Source organism: Ptychodera flava, chromosome 16 (assembly GCF_041260155.1).
Source record: "Ptychodera flava strain L36383 chromosome 16, AS_Pfla_20210202, whole genome shotgun sequence".
NCBI classification, from domain to species: Eukaryota; Metazoa; Hemichordata; class Enteropneusta; family Ptychoderidae; genus Ptychodera; species Ptychodera flava.
This window is the reverse complement of record NC_091943.1, coordinates 25,454,583-25,475,418: the sequence shown is the minus strand read 5'-3', so window position 1 is coordinate 25,475,418 and position 20,836 is coordinate 25,454,583. Positions and strand designations below refer to the sequence as shown.

General features: G+C 36.6%; 1 protein-coding gene across 1 annotated transcript in view; it reads left to right on the top strand.

The window, feature by feature from the left end:
* Nucleotides 1-18,595, top strand: part of LOC139114412 (uncharacterized) — a 95,482-nt gene extending 76,887 nt beyond the window's left edge. Inside the window, exons 31-46 of the mRNA XM_070676133.1 lie at nucleotides 2,541-2,666; nucleotides 2,871-2,987; nucleotides 3,521-3,640; nucleotides 3,785-3,901; nucleotides 4,199-4,348; nucleotides 4,857-4,973; nucleotides 9,564-9,680; nucleotides 10,197-10,296; nucleotides 11,014-11,127; nucleotides 11,451-11,522; nucleotides 11,989-12,060; nucleotides 12,252-12,323; nucleotides 13,062-13,133; nucleotides 13,658-14,757; nucleotides 15,257-15,417; nucleotides 16,700-18,595. Coding sequence (XP_070532234.1) covers nucleotides 2,541-2,666; nucleotides 2,871-2,987; nucleotides 3,521-3,640; nucleotides 3,785-3,901; nucleotides 4,199-4,348; nucleotides 4,857-4,973; nucleotides 9,564-9,680; nucleotides 10,197-10,296; nucleotides 11,014-11,127; nucleotides 11,451-11,522; nucleotides 11,989-12,060; nucleotides 12,252-12,323; nucleotides 13,062-13,133; nucleotides 13,658-14,757; nucleotides 15,257-15,417; nucleotides 16,700-16,906 — 2,834 coding nt within the window. The 3' untranslated portion in view covers nucleotides 16,907-18,595. The remainder of the gene's footprint in view (nucleotides 1-2,540; nucleotides 2,667-2,870; nucleotides 2,988-3,520; nucleotides 3,641-3,784; nucleotides 3,902-4,198; nucleotides 4,349-4,856; nucleotides 4,974-9,563; nucleotides 9,681-10,196; nucleotides 10,297-11,013; nucleotides 11,128-11,450; nucleotides 11,523-11,988; nucleotides 12,061-12,251; nucleotides 12,324-13,061; nucleotides 13,134-13,657; nucleotides 14,758-15,256; nucleotides 15,418-16,699) is intronic.
* Nucleotides 18,596-20,836: the final 2,241 nt, after the last annotated feature.

The window sequence follows — 20,836 nt, the reverse complement described above, 5'->3', positions numbered from 1 at the left end:
CGTCCCCATGGCAACAGGCAGCCGAGGCACACAGTGGGTAATGCTGGGCGGAGTGGAGTGTTGAACGGTAGCAAGCAGTCTGACGTAGATAGCAGAGCTGTGAAATCAAAGACGGCAGTGGTGAGGGACAGCAAAGCTATGGAGGCTGAGATGGAAATACACTCCAGTGGACAGACCAGCGGTGTAAAAGTCACCCCAGGGAAATCCCAGGCTGAAGTTGAGAGACCTGGGTGTGGGGGTGAGTCTGATACAGTGTGCTCGACAACTTGTTGCGGAGAGAGGTCATCTGAGGACAAGGCAGTGTTTGGCAGTGCAGAGCAGAGACCAGAGTATAAGCTGATCTCCATGGAGACGAGTGGCCCCGATCCGAGGACATGTAATGGCGATACAGAAATGCCTGACGCGGCCTCAGTTGCCGGTAGTAGATTCACTTCCCCGAAAGAGAGTCTACTGCAGCTGACTCCGGACCTGGTAGAAAGAGTGACTGAAGTACAAGAAGTAATTGTACAACGCACTTTTCATCTGCGTCGACCAAACCATAACTCGAGGGATTCACCGGCTCCTTCTACTAAGTAGAGTATTAGATTTTCAACCCTGGCATAGAAGTAGGTAATCGTCGTTTGACTTCATTTAGAGACTTTTTGCCGTGAACAGTTGTACGTTGAACATTTTGACCTCGCGTGAACTTTCCCAGCTGAGAGGGATTCGTCGATATTTATCGTGATGGGCTTTTGTGTGTGAGCCTGGAAGAGTCACGATCGTGTATTCCGCGTTGAACATTATGTTTTCGGACAATTGTTTTGTTTTGTTTTATTTTGAACTTTTATTGGACCGTATTTAGTGGACATTTAAGACTTTTAAGTGTTTGAGTTTTGTTTTTGTATTACGTTTAACTTTGATACTTTATGTAGTGAAAGTATTTGATACTGAGTAGACTGGCTTTTAAATTTTAGCGGACATATGTTTCATTGATGTATTGCCCAACGAGTGAAAGTTCCAACGGGAGTTATGGAACTCAAAGGAGGGGGTAATGTGACGTTTCTGGATGTGTAAACGTCTTTGTAATGGTTTCTTAATTAGTTAAGTGTCTTTTAATTGTTGTGTTTACGTTTAATTATAGTAACGAGTAGCTACTGTCCTTGGTACATGCACTTAAGAGGTCAGTAGACATATCCGATGACATGACTGGACTGCATTCCAATGCGTCTCTTTGTCTTAGAGTGTGTAGTCATTTATCACTTCTTCTGACAGTTGTTTTTGCCAACGTGGCAGTATTAGTATTAAGATGATATTAAGTAGGGATGTTAATATACAGATTAGGCAATCATAATGAGCAAAATGTTGTATTTCATTGGCTTAAGGCTTTGTTCGTGTGCAAAAGTAGCTTCTGATTGGCGGAGAAGTCATACTTAAGCCAGTGTTTTGTGTGATTTTGTTGAGTTAGCATCGGGCGCTACTCCACGCAAAGGGGAAGGATGCTGTTATGCCCAGCAGTAGTAGCAGAGATCCTCTAAGCTCTGGACTTAGAGTTTTGTAAGCAGATAGACGGAGTTGCTGATAGAACGGAGTTGCTGTATGAGTACGAGACATCTCAGACGTCTCGGCGGCAAGGCTTGCAGATATCCTGAGCAGCTGCTGACTTAGCCTCGAGGGGCTTCAGCATTGATCCAGCGGCCAGTGTGCCGACAGCCAACCCCACTGAGACCGGTTCCTGTTAAGCAAAGCAGAGGGGTAAGTCCAGTTAAGGACTTGGTTAATGGCTGTGTGCTGCTTGTTCCTGTTCCCAGAGTATCACCGTAAACTCTGGTGTTGCTGCTGTAGCCTTGCCAGACTGTCTTAACAGACAGTTCGTTCCAGTACTCCGTAGCTGTCAATAGTTCCAGTGGGCATACTTGGCATTCCAGACATTCATTCCCTGCTGAGTGGAGCTACGTACGATCCTGAGTAAAGTAAGCAGAGAGTTTAGAGAGCAGAGAGTTTAGCAGTAAAGCTGTTGCTTTAGTTCCAGTGAGCTGTTGCTGTGTAGTTCCTGTTGAATGCTGTATTTAACCATTAAAGAATATAAGCCGAATGGCAGAGAGCTGTAATACACGACTCCCAGTGTTTTATTGGCCTGGGTTGGGCCGTTAACCCCAGCAGAACTTCGCCGGCAGGTACCATTAAGTCAGAATCCCTTACGGGGCCTCTAAGCAGTGTAGTATTACTCAGGCCAGCTACCACTCTCCTGTTAAGATATACTCACTGTGTAAAGCCCTGTACGAACCCGACTCACGACACAAAGGCCAGAAACAGAGAGAGTTGTCGCATATATATATATATATATATAATATATATATATATATATATATATTATATATATATATATATATATATATATATATATATATATATATATATATATATATAATCGACATACGTACATACACGTATGCATGCACATACATACGTACATACATACATACATACATACATACATACATACATACATACACATCAAAAATACGGATATGTGATTTGTTTTCTCATTTGAATATATAAAGAACCGGTCAAACGAAACAGATGTCTGGAATCCCAGTTTCAGTGTGCGAATGGGGAATGTCTTCTCGAAATATATGCCTGCGATGGTCAACTTGACTGCTCAGATGGTACAGATGAAGAAAAGTGCAGTAAGTATGGTTTATATGCCAAATACTCTTGTGTGCAATAATAGAGGGACAATGTATCACATTCAAAGATCAAGTTGGAATCATGAATTTGGAGTTCTATACGTTGATTTTTGTGAAGAAATCTTCTCTACGTATTGGCCTTATCTGATTCCATAAGAGGTGATCATAAACAATATTAAGTTTTTGTGATTGTTTCTATTTCAGACAGCAAGACATGTGAAGCATCAAGCTTTCAGTGTGCTAATGGGCAGTGCATATCAATCAGTTTATTTTGTAATTTTGTCAACGACTGTGAAGACTTATCTGACGAAAGGGATTGTGGTACGTGACATAATTAAGCAATAAAGCACACCCAGTGATGGTATACCACGAGATTTTGACCAGTTCACGACATATATTTTGACCAGTTCACGACATATATGCACGAGCGATAGCGAGAGCATATATATATATATATATATATATATATATATATATATATATATATATATATATATATATATATATATATATATATATGTGTGTGTGTGTGTGTGTGTGTGTGTGTGTAAGTGTGTCTGTCTGTGTCTGTGTCTGTGTCTGTGTGTCTGTTTGTGTCTGTGTCTGTGTCTTTCTGTCTGTGTCTGTGTCTGTGTCTGTGTATTCAGATTATCCATAACCGTAGCGTTACCTTTTTAAAAAAAATTGTTTTATTTAAGCTTACCATAACTGTGCCATCATGCGTTCTTCGTGGGCAGTAGAAGATAAAGTCAACAATGGTACAAAGACAACGAAAACATAGTTTCATTTTCCCCTTTCCGATCACTAACAGTTTTAGCAAAGTAATCAATTTCCATACGTGCTTTCAATCACAGTATACCCTCAATGTGAAAACCGTGACTTTGAGTGCGATAGTGGACAGTGCATACCGGAAGGTAAACGATGTGACCTGATACGGGACTGCGAAGATGGTTCTGACGAAGAAAAGTGTCTCGGTAATAGTTTACAAATACTACATAATTCTTTACAATAGATATTTAAACCACTCTTAGACTGTCTCAGAAATTCAATTAAAAGTTGATTGCCCCACTTCTTCAAATTATCAATGCCTCATTCGTACATAACGTGTTATTATCCAGGTCAATGTAACTCTGGTTTCGAGTGCTATGACGGAACTTGTCTACCTTTGCATGCCATTTGTGATGGTTACTTAGACTGCCAGGGTTCTGACAATGAAGACGAGCCTGAGACATGCGGTAAGACACTTTGTATCTTTCACATTCATGGTTTAGCCAACATAGTAAAATTATGATATCTAGGATATCATCTTTGGAAAACATAAATCATACCCTCTTAAATCGACTCCAACTGAAAATTGTGGTAGAATGAATTAGCTTTGTGGGGACTCCATGGAAGATTACAGCTACATTGGTAACCTTTTACCTACTACGTGTCTGGGTCACTTCTAAATGTGATGTAAAATAAATTAGGTTATGATAATGGCAAATCTGATCATAGAAAATTGCAATAAAAGATCATCTTCTATTTTACAGAATACAAATCAGAAAATTTCACTTGTAACGACGAGGATATACGCTGCGACAGTGGGGTGTGCATAAGCGAGAATTTGCGATGTTTTTACGATTTTGATCAATACGATATTCAACTTGGATGCCGTGACGTCACACACTTAACTTTCTGTGGTAAGTTTTTTTGAATATAATCAGGCAATCTATCGCTGTATAATATATATATATATATATATATATATATATATATATATATATATATATATATATATATATATAATATATATATATATATATATATATATATGGGGTGAAGATAGAAGAAACTTGAGTTGAAACACACTACCACACCTGGTTGTTAGGTTCCAAACGTATTTATTATACCTCAAACACAACGTTTCGCTCTAAATTTAGAGCGAAACGTTGTGTTTGAGGTATAATAAATACGTTTGGAACCTAACAACCAGGTGTGGTAGTGTGTTTCAACCCAAGTTTCTTCTATATATAAATATATATATATATATATATATATATATATATATATATATATATATATATATATATATATATATATATATATATATATATATATATATATATATATATATAACAATGATGTCGCATCAAAGGCTCTCGATCGCTAGAAATTCGATTTTTTATGAACTCTCTTTTTATTTCACAGAAACATTTGATTGTCCATTTTCCACTTACAAATGTCAAAAGTCCTATTGCATACCACTGCACATGCGCTGTAATGGACGATCAGACTGTCCCAATGGTGAAGATGAAGTCAACTGCGGTAAGAGTTGCATCTTGGAGCTCAATCAGCACACAGACATTGCAGAATATATTCATTCCTGATAATCTTGCAAACAATCATGCTATTGTAGAAAGGACAAACTATCTGGAATTAACAGCGTTTCATTAGCAAATATACCGCATGCAAAATTGTATGTTTTTCAAAATTGCAATATGACATAAATCGTGAAAATGTTTGCAGTAATATTCATGTCATGGTACTCATAATTATTGATCAATTCGTATAGAATATTCCTTCCCTGTTAAGTACATAACGTACGTTTCGCACCAAAATTGCCTTTGGAAGCTGGTCGTTGCACTCCAAGTCATTTTTGGTTGTTAAAACCAAAGAAAGCAAACAGAATTAGTCAAACTGCCTCGTCTTTCCTCTAAGCGAAGAATGATAATTGTTACTGTTCTCCATCTCACAAAATATCCAAATCTTTATAGTCAGGTGGCTTAACAAAAATATCGTTACACGGATGACAAAAGTGCCAAATTTGCTACAGATGTTCGCATATATGTGTAGATCAGAATTAGCTATTGCTCCAAAAATTTGAGCCACCGGAAAGGCTCGATGACGTCATAAATTCAAAATGGCCGCCATTATAACGCTTAAAAATGGTAAAATACGTCTAATTCAGGCAGTTTTCAGTATTTTCTGAAAAAAAACGACACAAAACATCCAAAATTACAAATACAACATAAAATTGATGCAAATCAATTATTATGATGACGTCATAAAGCCAAAATGGCTGACCAAGTTCAAAATATCCCCCATATTATCGTCTGATAATGTTCAAATACTGTTAATTAAGCCTGTTTCCAGCATTTATCACCTGTACTGAAATTAACACCCAAATTACAGACAAAACATATAATTGATACAAATTCATTATTCTGATGACGTCATAAACCAAAATGGCGACCGAAAATTACAAAATGATCTATTATGAAGTTCACTGTGCTTAGTACAATAGCCAATTTACGTGACAGAATAATAGTTTAAAGGTAATGTACAATTTGTCTTGATAATCCATAAACTCAAAATAAATGATAAATGTACTAACACTTAGCCAATAAGTTAAGCTAAACACAAATTGCAAACTATTATGAAATTATTTATTTTTAACAATGACCTCTGTCTGAAAAACTGAACCAATATAAAGGAAATAAAGGCATCTTTACCTATCGGTTCTACATTTGAAAGTGTTACGTTATAGTGAGTAGATCAATAGTGATGTGATTTCATGATAACGAAAAACATGGCAAGAAACCGGTGAATAAATCATGCCTTGACCCTGGTCATGTGACCTTGGTCCCTGAAAAAAGGTTTTATGTTTGTGATTTTGGTCTTTTGCTTCCTTTGTTTCAGAAGCCTTTTTCGTTTGAATTTTCTTGGATTTTTATGTCTCGATGTGTGGTGACATAGTTTTGTGCTACAGTAGTTCTCTTTTTGGAGGATGTGCCGGCCTGAAAAAGACCGTTTGGTCAGGGTTTTATGAACAAAGAGAAGACTATTTTTTGCTTTTTGAATCTAGCTTAGCTTACTTTTTTGAAGCTTTCGTTAATTTTATGAAAAGCGTCTTTGCCTTTCGTTGTTCACTTACCAGACTGGTTAGGAATTCAAAGATGAAGGAAACTGCAAAAAATGTGACCAGACGAGTTTAGCTGTTTATAAACCCAAAACATAAAAACATAAAAAAACACCAGGAAGAACATAAGCAGAATGGAAGTTTAAACAAAGATAAGAACTCAGAAAGATTCTCAGAGTCATCAACAATCTTCGAATCAAACCTTACAAAGGCTTGAAATTTATTCCCCCTCCGGATTGCCTACACAGAAAAATTGTCGCATGAGATATCAACAAATTTATTCACATCATGAGATTGTGCGATATCATGAGAAACAATCAATCAATCAATCAATCAATCAGTCATCTGTTCTGAGATAAGTCTATGTTCGACACTACTAAATGCAGAAAACCCAAAAATTGTAAAACTCTCTCGAAGCAACCCAATTAAGAAAGAACATGACTCTGGCAGAAAAGACTGCCCTGAACAATCTGTCTAAAAATAATAAAATCTCAATGAAACCATCAACAAAGGATGAGACATATAGCAATTGTGAATAAGATAAATGACATTAAAGAAAGTTATAGACAGCTGCGAAATGTTCACTATTACACTTGGCGACATTGACTATACAGTGGATATTGTATACGAAATCATTTATCTGCGACAAGAAGATAATTGACGAGGTGATTTACAGTTTCCCCATTCCCATAAGTAGAATAATTTGTACACCACGATGGTATCTCCTGCCAAAAATACACAAAACCAAAGCAGAAGAAACAATCATCACCCAACGTCTCAATAGAAATGGCTGCTCGAGCCAAATAAAACAAGTGTCGGAATTTCTAGACTTTGTCATAAAACTAATCGTCCAAAACGACTTATATATGTCAGGGACACAAAAAACTCTATTATCAAGTTAGAACCAATTAAAAACACAAGCAAACTTTATTCTGGTAACATTAGACGTGATATCAATGTAGAAAAACATGCCAAAAATGAAGCCATAAATGCAGCGAACGTAGCGTTGGACTCTGAAACAGTACCTGCCAACTGATATAATACAAAAAAACCACCATCAATGTACATGGAAGCCTTACTGTCGATTATTCTCAAACGAAACATATTTTATTCAACTGAGGAAAATACAAACAAATCTATGGATGCAGTATGGGCTCACCAGAAATAGCTGATATCACATACCATGAAACGGAGAAAGTTATATTAAATCCTAAATCCGGTCAAATATTCGTATGGAAATTTAAAAGGTGACATGTTCATGGTTTACACAGTAATCGAACATCAATTTCTAACATTCAGAACATTTGTCGAGGAGTGCAACACCTTGTTCTCTACGTTCAACTTGGGAATTCATAATTGAACATTCTATCGACAAAATCTCATACCTTGACGCAATCGAGAGAGATGGCTCAATTTTAAAACCCACACAAAACCATGTGACGATAGTTATGTGCCACCGACTTTCAAATGCTTCATTGAAGGTGAATTACTCAGATATGTACATGCAACAACAATATGGACTTCATAAAATGGTCAATTTCTCAACGCAAAATCTTCAACAAAGAGATTACAAAAAGAAAGACATAGCTTGTATAAAAAGAATGTAATAAAACGTCAGCTATCCTTAATTAACAAAAGTAAGAGTAATGATGTAACAAAATACTTATCAGCACAATCATCAAAACCAGCCTAATCAAACAATGTGATAAGAATCTGGAAAATTATGAAGGGCGATTAAACGCTGGCCATGGTTTTCCAGAAAGCCTATAATAACGTACAAAAGGAAGGAAAACATACAATATATCCTCCTTCAAGCAAAATTCAAACACAAGGAGAGTACAAAAGAATGGTCTGAGCAACAATTCACGCAAAAATCTGACCAAAACATTATGATTTTAGCATTTCTCTTTGATGAACAATGGCTACCATTAAACTGAGCATGTGGGAATACAAAACCATTCAAGTGACTGAAGAAGGGACCCCACTTTGGCCCGAAACGCCGCTAGGAGGAATAACCAACATAAAACCTTATTTCCAGGACCAAGCTCACATTACGAGGGTCAATGCACTATCGATTCACTGGTTTCTCACCATTTTCTCTTATCACCGAACCACATTGATCTACCCACTATAACGTATCACAATCAAAGGTAGAACCAGTGTGTGAAGTTGCCTTCATTTCCTTTATATTGATTTGATTTTTCAAACACGAACAATTTTTAATAATCAATAATCTCATAAGAGTTTTTTACTTGTGTTGAACTTATTGGCTAAGTTTTGATACATTTATCTTTTATTTTAAGTTTATGGAATATTAATACAAATTGTACATTACTTTTATACTATCATTTTGTCACGTAAATGAGCTATTGTACCAAGCATAGTAAACTTCTTAACCGTCAATTTTGTAACTTTCGGTTGCCATTTTGGTTTTATGACGTCATCTTAATAATAAATTTACATCAATTATCTGTTCTGTCTGTAATTTGGGGTGTTCATTTCAGTTCAGGTGATAAAATGCTGAAAACAGGCCTCATTAACAGTGATTTAACATTTTTAAACAATGTTTACGGTGGACATTTTGAATTGGGTCGGCCATTTTGGATTTATGACGTCATCATAATAATTAATTTGCGTCAATTCAATGTTTTATTTATAATTGAGAATGTTTGGGTCAGTTTATTTACAAGAATAGTGAAACCTGACTGAATAAACTGTATTTTACCACTTTTAAGCAAATAATTATGGCGGCCATTTTTAATTTATTACGTCATCGAGCCTTTCTGGTGGCCCAAATTTTTGGAGCAATAGCTAATTTTGATCTACACACATATGTGAACCTCTGTAGCAAATTTGGCACTTTTGTCATCCGTGTAACGATCTTGCTGTTTTTTGTTGCTAAGCCACCTGACTAAATCTTCCAAATCTTTATTGGTTCGGTCCATTCAATGATAAACTATAAACTAACACTTTATTTTATCAAATATGCATACAAGACACTTACACGTGCCCCGGCTCTCACAAATGTCACAATGAAGATCACTGCATCAGCTTAGAAAAGGTTTGTGATGGTGTGAAGGATTGTGAAGATGAAGATGATGAATTCGAATGCGGTAAGAACCAGTTAATATACTAACATAGATCAACTATATTACTACGCAGGTAGATATAAACAGCACACTCGATCTTTTAATAGTCGCAAGCCATGCACATTTTACTCGATTGAGAAAAGTAGCGTGCACAATTTATGAACACGGACTTCCAACCTCAAGGCAAGAACGCCGGGAAAAATCAGGTATTTTTGAATTTGTGATATGTACTCCATAGTTTGCCTCGGCTAATGGGTTTGCAGGTAATGCAATGATAAGCTAAATCCTCGTCACGAAAATAACAAATACCATATAAGCGTATTTACGTGTTTCATAATTACATCTCAAGAAAGCAGACGCGCATTAACATGACACACAAGGTACATACTTGATTCACATTCTTGTATATTTACAATAGCAATACGTATACCACAATGAGATGTTCCATATAGTACGTAATTATGCGTAAATATAACAAGTATTTTAGCTGGTGATTTTTTCACGACAACAGGAACACCATTTTCTTTTTTCTTTATTAAGGGAGAACGTGTCCTGGTGGATGTACGTGCAATGCCTTGAGCTATGATTGCAGCGGAAGTAACGTCAGCTTGCCTTTACTACCAGATAATATCAGGAAATTGTAAGAAATATGAAATATTAATAACTTTTTATACACGTCAACGACCGCAGTCCCACTGTTATAGAAAGAATCAACGAACATTTCTTGTCTGAATGTTGACCCGATCCCTTTTTGCGTAACTTACTGAACACTACGTATATAATATATATATATATATTTATATATATATATATATATATATATATATATATATATATATATATATATATATATATATATATATATATAATATATATGTGTGTGTGTACGTGTATGTGTGTGTGTGTGTGTGTGTGTGTGTGTGTGTGTGTGTGTGTGTGTGTGTGTGTGTGTTTTATATATATAATATTATATATGTACTTAAAATTAAAGGAAACAGATTGACAAAGTTATCGGAAAGCTACTCTACGCTAAGCAAACTTAGTAGCAAACACATGTTCACGTAGATGCGAGGTAATTGTAATTTGGAATTTTGTTTTCATGACAAATTGTCATGATGTTGTTTTGTTTGAGTTATTAGTTTATTTGGCCAAATGCTCCCATCCTTTCAATGTAAGACTTGTTGTAATGTTTGTATGGTACAGAGAAATACTTTACGAATTATCCTTTTGTGAATATCTCCTCATTGGTTAACTTGCTTCAGAAGGTGTTTCATTGTTATCAAACCCTAATTGATAACATTTCCGCTGTCGGTGAATTACGATAGAAGGTACAATAATCGCAAAATTTCATTTTCAGAAAGTTGACAGGTTACGTTGAATTGTCGTCGCGCATGCGTCGACAACCTGAAGAAGATGTGGTATACGACCTCAAAGTAGGAACCTTTGAAAAATTCACTCTGCTTGCGGAACTGTGAGTATGGCAGTGGTCAGAGATTGTATTTGTTTCAATCAACAATAGGATATATTTTCGGTAACTTTACAAAGTACATTAAAGCCAACACAGTATTATCTGTTTTATCATAGAATAAAAAACCATTTCCGTGAAGAAACGTCGTAGAATAATGAAAAGCAATTCATCAGGCAGACCCTGGGGAGACTCTCCCCATTCGAATAACAGTTGTAATGTGTCTATGGATCTTCAATCGTTTATTTTGTATGTACTTTATGTCCTTCTTAAGTCTTCGTCTTTTAATGCTGTAAATTGCTATGTTCCCATTTCCTTTCATTAATCAGTGATTTGTCAAATAGTGGCATTGGCTCCCTTGAACCTATGGTATTTAACAGCCTCAAGAACCTCCTAACCCTGTAAGTATATAAACGAAAGACTAATATAATATATTACTCGCTTTGATGGCAGATTCCCATTCTCCTCGTTCTTTTGTCATTTCCAATGTTTATTCTGTGTTTATATATCTTTTGTCTGCCATATAAGTACGTAAGTACTTTAGTATGCAAGTAAGTGATTGATAGATGGATGGATGGGCGGGTGGGCGTATGAGTGGGTGGGTTGGTTGGTGGATGGATGGGTGGATGAATGGATGGATGGATGGATGGATGGATGGATGGATGGATGGATGGATGGATGGATGGATGGATGGATGGATGGGTGGGTTGATGAATGGAATGATGGATGGATGGATGGATGGATGGATGAATGGATGGTTGGATTGATGGATGGATGGATGGATGGATGGATGGATGGATCCCTACTAGACCTAGTAAGATATTATACGATTATTCTAAAGCTGGAGATTGTTCATTCTTCCTCCAGAATATTATCTCGGAACAATATATTTGTATTGGAAACATTGGTGTTCTCTGGCCTTGAAAACCTTAGACGTATGTGAGTACAAAAGTCAATGTATTGTTCTTCAATTTTTATATTGACATGAAAATGATAAACATCAATTCATACGTATAGCGATTCTTCGTTAGTCATGATTTTATTCATTTTATTTATCATCGGAATGTGTATTTTCTTTCTTTCTATCAATATTGAAATATATTAATGCAGCAAATGTTTTGTCCTTTCAGAGAAATAGTAAATAACACCATAGTAATTTTGGAAGCTAACGTTTTTGAGCAGTTGATAAATGTAGAACATATGTAAGTATGATTTTGCTGTCAAGACATCGAAAGAATGTTAATAAGTTTTCTGAAACTTAAATTTTTCATCGTAGGCCACATTGTCACTGTTACAATCGACACAAAGTAATTCAGAAATATGACTTTGGTTTACTTCTGAATATGTTTGAGGAAAGTGTGAACTACTTTCCGTCATCATCCATAATCAAATCAGGAGTCTTTGTGGAAATGTTTGTATTAGAAAAGATTTACCGAGCTTTCAAGTGCATTTCCAATTTCAAGTTGCCTATGTGTCTATGTGCATAAAACCGGAAAACGCATAGTAATTGTCAAGTGTTACAAATCAGATTTCTCGACAGTTCCTCATTTAAGTCCAAGAAAGAAAAGTGTAATTTTGTGAATTCCAATATCTGTATTATTTAGGCGCATCTTGCTTTTAAATAAAAGTTTGTGATGCAACAATGTCACCCCGAAAAAGAAGCAATTGAAACCTCCTAAGGCAATAACTGTAAATCAGCAGTGACGTCGATCGCGAATCGCCCTCGAAAACGGAGTACTTGTTTTGAATTCCTTAAAAGAGAGCGCCACAATTTTTGTCAATGTCTTTGGACCATAGTGACGTTGTACGAAAAATGTGTGAATTGCATGTCATTGATATAAAAGACGTCATTTGGTGCATCTGTAAAACCTAAGCTACTTGAGGCCTATCTTGCATGGTCATTAATACAATTTTTTTTTTCACTTTGTTCACGTATATAGGGACATGCGTTCAAATCCTGTGAGTCGCATTGAAGAAGATTTATTCATGCAAATGAATCAACTGCAAACGCTGTAAGTTCAATCCGGAATTCCAGAATGCTATGTTTATATTAAAAGGCCTATACACAAATATAAATAACTTAATCATTAATGTTTAAATATTAATTGTATATTTTCAAACTGATACCAAATCACAGGAGTATGAAAGTGCCGGTTGTGTTAATCACCTTGTCAAACATTTTCTGTTGTTTTTGCATGTTGCCATCAAGAGAGGAACAGATTAGGGTCAGTTTCCGTAAGGTGACTTTCGTCTTCTATAAAAGAAACAATTGTTTACGGGATTTCATAATTTTAAGTTGAAATTTTATGTTGCACCTTGAGATTAAACGAATGCGATTTTGATTTTCATAACAAATACTCTATCTTCAACCTGTTTCTGAGATTAGCAAGATCCGTCATTGCGTAAGTGGCTTCGATGCAAGGCGAATATGAATTCATTTTATTATTTTCTTGCACTAAGATATTACAATGACTCTGCCTATTCAAGCGGTTTATGTCGTCTGAAACGAACATCTATTCCTGTTTTTCCTATTTAGGAAATCGGACAAGTACCTGTTCTGCTGTCTTGCTCCCGACACGCTCACGGAGTGCGTCCCAGAACCCGACGAGTTTTCCTCTTGCAAAGATCTCCTACGAGAGCCAGTGTTGCGTATTTTTATGTGGGGTTTGGGTTTTAGTGCTTTTCTTGGAAATCTGGGAGTCCTTATCAGGAGAATAACGTCCGACGAAAAGTTGAGAGTTGACTCCCTGCTCATTGTTAACTTGGCCGTGGCAGACTTCTTCATGGGTGTCTATATGATAACCATAGCGTCAGTAGATCAGTTCTATCGAGATGATTACATTCTCTACGATGAAGCATGGAGAAGTAGCTACCTGTGTCAGTTCTGTGGCTTTCTGTCCACGCTCTCTAGCGAGATGTCTGTTTTCACGCTCACTGTTATGACCTTTGACCGTTTTTCTCATATAGTTTTTCCCTTTTCCGGTCGACGGATGACCGTGAAATCTGCCGCGGTATCTATCGGCTGTGGTTGGGTTTTGGTTGCTGTTGTTTGCTTCATACCGTTGGTAGGGATTCCCTACTTTGAAGACGCCTTCTACGCTCGAACCGGTGTGTGTTTGTCACTCCATATGTCGCGTACTACGCCCCCAGGCTGGGAGTATTCTGTGGCCATATCATTGGTTTTGAATCTCATGTCTTTTGTGTTCATTTTCATCGCATACTTCATAATCTACCTGACCGTTAAAAAGGCAAGCCATGCCGTCGGACGCCAAATGAAGAAAACCCGTAAAGAATGGCGTTTATCTGCCAAGATCACTTTGATAGTCGCTTCAGATTTCTGCTGTTGGTTTCCAATATGTACTATGGGTATTCTAGGCCTGTCCGGTGTGGTCATACCAGGTGATGTTTATGCTTGGACCGCAGTCTTTATCCTTCCCCTCAATTCTGCCATCAATCCGTTCTTGTACACTTATTCGAGCATCAAGGCTAGAAGAAGTAATACAAGACAGCACTCAACATCCGAAAACAGCGCAACCGATAATAGAACAATAAAGATGGTCGACTCCGTTAGAAACCAGGTTTCTAAGAAAGAAACAATCTCTCGTGAGTTATCCATCGACAAGAACAGTCCTCGGGGTAAGGATGTTTTCCTGCGATGATCATGATATGATGTTCCTAAATAGCCTATGTATGTCGCTTTATCTGTGACGTCTATAAGTATCTTCTACAAAAGATGTATAAATATCTTGTAAGACGTAACTACAGGGTCCGCTCCTATTTCATTCCGACTTTTCCCAAATTCATGTCGAATAGTTGTTATAACGCATAGATCATTTCCCGCGCTTCTCCAGTCTTTATAATCTCTTGCTTGCTTACCTCTGTAACACTTTTACGCGACAAACTGCTGATCATCTTACTTAATGTTAAAATACATATAAGACGTTAGTTTTAAATAAACCACACCATTACTTTTACTCAAACTTTGGCTTCGTTGAAGTTCGTATGGCCACCAATCGATTATTATTATTAAAGGTGTTGGGATGTCGCTTAGTCAGCAAAAGATCATCCCACCGTTGTGCGTTGTAGCTGACACTAAATACTAACCATGCTTTCCTTGTTTCTCACCTTTGTCCAGTGATCAAATTAGGAGACCTTCTGGCAACCAGAGATGTGACCGACGAAGAGGCGAATATTATCAAGACTGACGTCGAGTCTGCCTTACAATGTTTCCATGACAAAGGATTAGCCTTTGGGAAAGTTGACGAAAATCACATCATCGCTGACTGCGACAAAATTGTGAGTATATACTTTTTTATTTTTGAATGTGACATCAATATGTATCCTATTTATGTACAGATAAACAATGAAGTCAGTATTTTTCTCTCTTTGGATAGCTTAACACCGCAACCGGCTTTATGATAAGGTAATTTCTAGCTTTTGGTTTTTACCAAAAGCTTAGCGCGAACATTTTTTTAAAGTTACTCTTAATTAAGAGGATAGTAGTTCCTGGGTTTTTGTCTGATTTCATTAACAACGCAGGTGATATGAACATGAAATAACAACAATGTTCAGCTAACAATCGTGACTACTTACTTGTTCCAAAACGGTTTCAGAAGCATTTTTTGCCACAAAGGCACGATGGGACGCACATATGCAATCAATTATGTCGATTCATGTCACGTGGAAGTGATGCTATGCTAAACACCGTTGAATAGAGACTGTATATCCGGACATTCAATCATTATCCATAGTTCAAATTAAATGCCGTTTATCTCGATCGATGAAGTAATTGTTTACGTTATTGTGTGATATAAAAACTAAAATCCAAGTGAAACTTGAATGTGAAAAATTGACCTTCATGAAAATAAGTAAGGGACAATGCTTAAGTAAAAACAAAATCACAATGCTATGTACCTATTGTATTTAGATTACCTTAGGTGCCAGGACAACTGGTTAGAGAAGCCACTTAATGAGGTTTTTAGGTGTGAAATACTTGCATAATTGGAAAACTAATGAACGCTAAATGTACAGATTCTTGAATCCTGATGGGGAAAATTTTTAGATACCACGCTTTGTATTCAAGATTATATACATTATTGTATTATATACACTTTCATTTTGCCTCCTGTTTTTAGACCATGTAAATGTACATCGCTGTATATACAAAAGAATTCAACTTCTTCGATTCAAAAGTTTAATAGTCTCGTGTATATTCCATAAACATGATGTTGACATATTGGTCATCAACACTATTGGAACAAATGACGGATAAAAATATAATGTGGTAATGTTGGTTTAATATGCAAGTGTAAGCTCGTCTGCTTTTCTTTGTTTGAAATACACCTGATTTATGAGTAATTTGTAATATTGTAACTTTCAGCTGTACGGCACGTAGCATTTTTGATAAATTTGAATAATGAAATGATCCATCCTCTCAAATTAGTTCCGATCCTGTTCATCAAATTTTCATTTCATCAATCAATATTCATTTTTCAACGAAAGATCTATCTATATTCAATGAGATTTGCAATACATTGTTGGCTGTAGTGTATTCTTAATATAATATCCTTTCTTCCAGGGTGTTGTCAAAGGCGCATACTTACTTCTTTCTTCGCAAGATCGGAAATATGTTGATGACGAGGAACACAGTGACGCCGTCGCCAGCGACATGAAGATGTTGGAAAACCTAAGAAACAAGCTGAACGCCGCTCGCTCTGAAAACGACGTATCTGACAATGATGTTGAATTAAAGTTTGACAACTTAGCATATCAAAATGATTGCTAGCTGATTTAAGTTAGTTACACATAATAACGAGGTCATCGAAGCCTACACATAATTTCTTAACGGAAGAGCTTATTTCCTAACTCTGGCCAGTAGTTTCAAATGACAAATGACATAAGACATTTTGACATTTCGGAACGAATTATTAATATGCCTTAAGACAGTGAAAGTGTTTGCGTGAGTTTATGTATATGTACTGAATACTTCTATTTTTATGATATATATTTGTGTTTGTACAGATACTTTATCCGAAATTGTAAAGTAATATGTTACTAAATTTCCTGTAGGCAATTAATAAATTCAATTCATCAGACACCAGTGTGTCTAAAAGTGCGCGTAAGTAAATCATGCGATGCAATTTAGACAAATAAGACTTTCGGTATTCGCAGTCTCAAGCAAAAAGCATTACACTGACTTTTGGAAACCTTTATTTCACATTTTTGCTTCATTTACTCATCTTGCACAGTTACTGAATCTATCAGTATCATAATTTCATACCTAGCGTTGGGAAGGATGCGAAGGTTTTGAAACATTATGTTTAAAGTCATCGGAATATATATTCAATTTATTGGTCGTGATTAAGGTGGTTATTTGTAAATTATCTGTAAATTAATCATTTCTGCACCAGCACATATGTACCATAAGACCGGGTAGCTGCAAATACACGCAAGCATTATCCGGGTTTAAAAGTTCTAACCGCTGTACAGATAAGCGCGCCTGTGATTACAACAATGTATTGTCAGAATTTAGAGACGCATGATTTCCAGAAAGAACATGAATATTGTTCTATCCTGAGATACGTCATAAATGCTCAGGAAAAGTGTTTACACCAAAAGTGGTGTCCTGTGCATACCTTTTTGCTCTAGTTAAAGTTGGAAGTACCTGGTAAGTGTGTGGCATGTACGGGTAACTAATTCCATACTGCAGTTTCAGACCATGATGCAATGACATGCTAGCGGAGAGGCCACCAAATAACATGACTGAAAGGCAGTTGTGACGTATGACATATTAAATGTCAATTTGGCATTGCTTTATTGTTTGTTTATTGTAAAGTCGAGATTTTCACAAAGTGTAAGTAGCCTTCGAACGATTTTCAAGGAAAGCAAATATGCTTGGGCACATAAATTATAACACCAACCGGGAAGGAAACTCTGAATTTCTTACTGTACTATTGTTTTTGCACATACATTAATTTAACAGCAAGTCAAATATGTACATTGTATAATGTTGTTTTATTAACGCTCAAGGGAATTAAATTTGAATTGAGTCTTGGTTTCTAACAAAAAGCCTAGCAATTGCTTTGGTATGTTGCTAAAAGTTTGAGAATTAACTTTTTATGGTACATTTAATTCCTCACATTTCTCTTTATAATGAACTTTATGACTGTATTACAGATAACAATACAATGTCATGTATTAAAACTATTGTATCTGCCTTTTAGTATTTTTTAAAACTACAGAAACACGTTTATATATATTTGTATCGGTTATGCACAGCTGGTATCAAAATGCCATACGTTTATTCAACACAGCATACAATTAATCTTGATAGGCTGATGGTATAGGTGCTGCCTCAAGACATGATGGGTTAGATACACATACCGTCAATATATCCCAGGGTTTTGAAAAACTCTGTCATCTTGTCTATGAATTAAAAAGCAAGTTTGCCAACATGGTTGACTTGATAAAACTATATGCGAAAACAGAAGGGGTGTACTTTTTTCCTGGTGACCGTGTTTGATTGATTTCATGTTTACCAAACTTATGTGAATGTGGAGTGATAAAAAGTTACTAAAGGAATTTTATCTCCTACAAACTTCATACAGCACCCTCTCTGATGGCTGTCAAAACGCCATCCCGTAGGCTGGCCATGTTTTGCCCCAGACAGTCCTCCAAAGTTCATGCACTGTACCACAATATTTTTAACCAGGGTCAAATGTGCCAACTCTTATGTGAGCGAACTCCCCAACCTTTTCCGTAGAGTCATATTATCGGAAGCTTAGCTTACCTTTTGCTTTGGCAGTTTTACATTTATTTACTTTTATCAACACCAGTGTACGTGTGCTACTACTACTTCAACAGCAGACCTTTAAACAACCAATTAGAGGATGGCGATGTTTTAAATCTACTTGCAAGTTGACGACCCAGTTTTAGTACAATAACTGTTCCAAAGGGCTGCATTAAGTTATGCTGTTTTGGGTTATTTTCAGATGTCTCTTCAACATAGAACTGTACGACGTGAAATGAGGTACGGAGTCAAACGACGTGCTCACTGTTATGTGAGGGAACTTCCCCATTTAAGTACAGTCGTATTATCTGGAAATCAGTTTTCTTTTATTTGGCAGTGTGGCAATTTGTACCCCCTTTATCAATACAAACATGTTACTGCTACTTCAAAAACAGGCCTTCCAACAATCATCCAGGGGTTTAGGACGTTTGAAGTCTACTTGTATACATGTATACATATGTACATCAGACTTTTGTGTACAATCAGTAAAGTTGAGAACAAAGTAATAGGTAATAAGTTATAAAGACCTGCAATAAAGTGTGCTGTTCTGGGTTATTTTCTGATGTCCCTCTAGTGACAACGGATAAGGAGAAAATAATGTTTCGTTGTGTATGGGGCGCTGTTGTGCAATATGATAATGAACTAAAGGAAGTTTTAGGGTCAGTTATTGCACTTCCTCAAGACCAGCAGTATCCATTTCACTTTGCGAACAATTTTTGTGCTTTTTATTCATTCCATGCAGGTAATTAAATAGGGCAGACATAACGCTTTTCTCAGAAAACATTTTTTGCTCCAAGAGGGTTTTTCAATGAATATTTTTTTCAGAGCGAAGTCTAAATTTGATTCGTGTTTAATCATAAGAAGAGAAATGCAGGTTCTCAATTCGAGTTTTGTACCTCTTTTTTACCTCTGTAGTAGATAAAGATCAAACGATCAAACACTAGACTCCTTTGTAGATAAAGTAACAGGTTTCAGACTTAAAATTGTTACTGCCTTACCTCTATTGCCGTGATAAAACAGAGGGTGGTGTAGCAAAGCACAGTCTATAAGTAGTATGGCCAAGTTATTGCGAGATAAACACCGGTAGCATGCTGGTATAAATATAACATAGACTTAATATAAAAGTGCAATGTGGCACAGTTCATTTTCATTTTTCTCAACATGGTACAAGTCAAACTAGTGATCAAGACAAGTCACTATTCGCAGGGGCTACAGTGCGTTAGTCCTTGTTCTCTTGTTCCCCACAAGATCGGGGTAAGATTCAATAAGTTACCTATGTAGATGAATTCTTTGTTAGACTGTTAATTGGTCACCGACTTTGTAGCCCTCGTTAGGTATTTCATAGGTATGAGCATGTCAATCATTATATGCAAATTTGTTTTTGTTTTTTGAGCGACAGTTTTTTGGTTACCAATTTTCTTCGCTACTTGATGTATTTCACCATTATAACTTTATTGCATGTATAAGTAGATTATAGAAATAATGGACGACGCGCTGATCATTAACGTTTCTTATGGGCAAGGGAGAGAGGAAAGCCAAAACTTAATGGGCGAGGCTTGCCGAACCCGTTAATTTTCAATTGGCTTTCCTCTCGCCCGCGCCCATTAATAAACGTTAATGGTCAGCGCGTCGTCCATTATTCCCATTATATTATCAACGAATCCCCCCCCAAAGAAACCGTCAAATTTTACGAAAATGTCCCATGCGACCGACAATGAGACCCAAGAACATGTCAGTAAGTAGTGCTATAAACAATTTTTTTGCTATGTCTGTTTGTCGTCACTTTGTGGCCTGTCGCTTCTAATGCATGCATGCATGCATGCATGCATGCTTGTAATGCATGCATGCTTGCGTGCGTGCGTGCATGCATACATACGTACGCACGCTCGCACGCACTCACGCACCCAGGCGCACACACACACAACA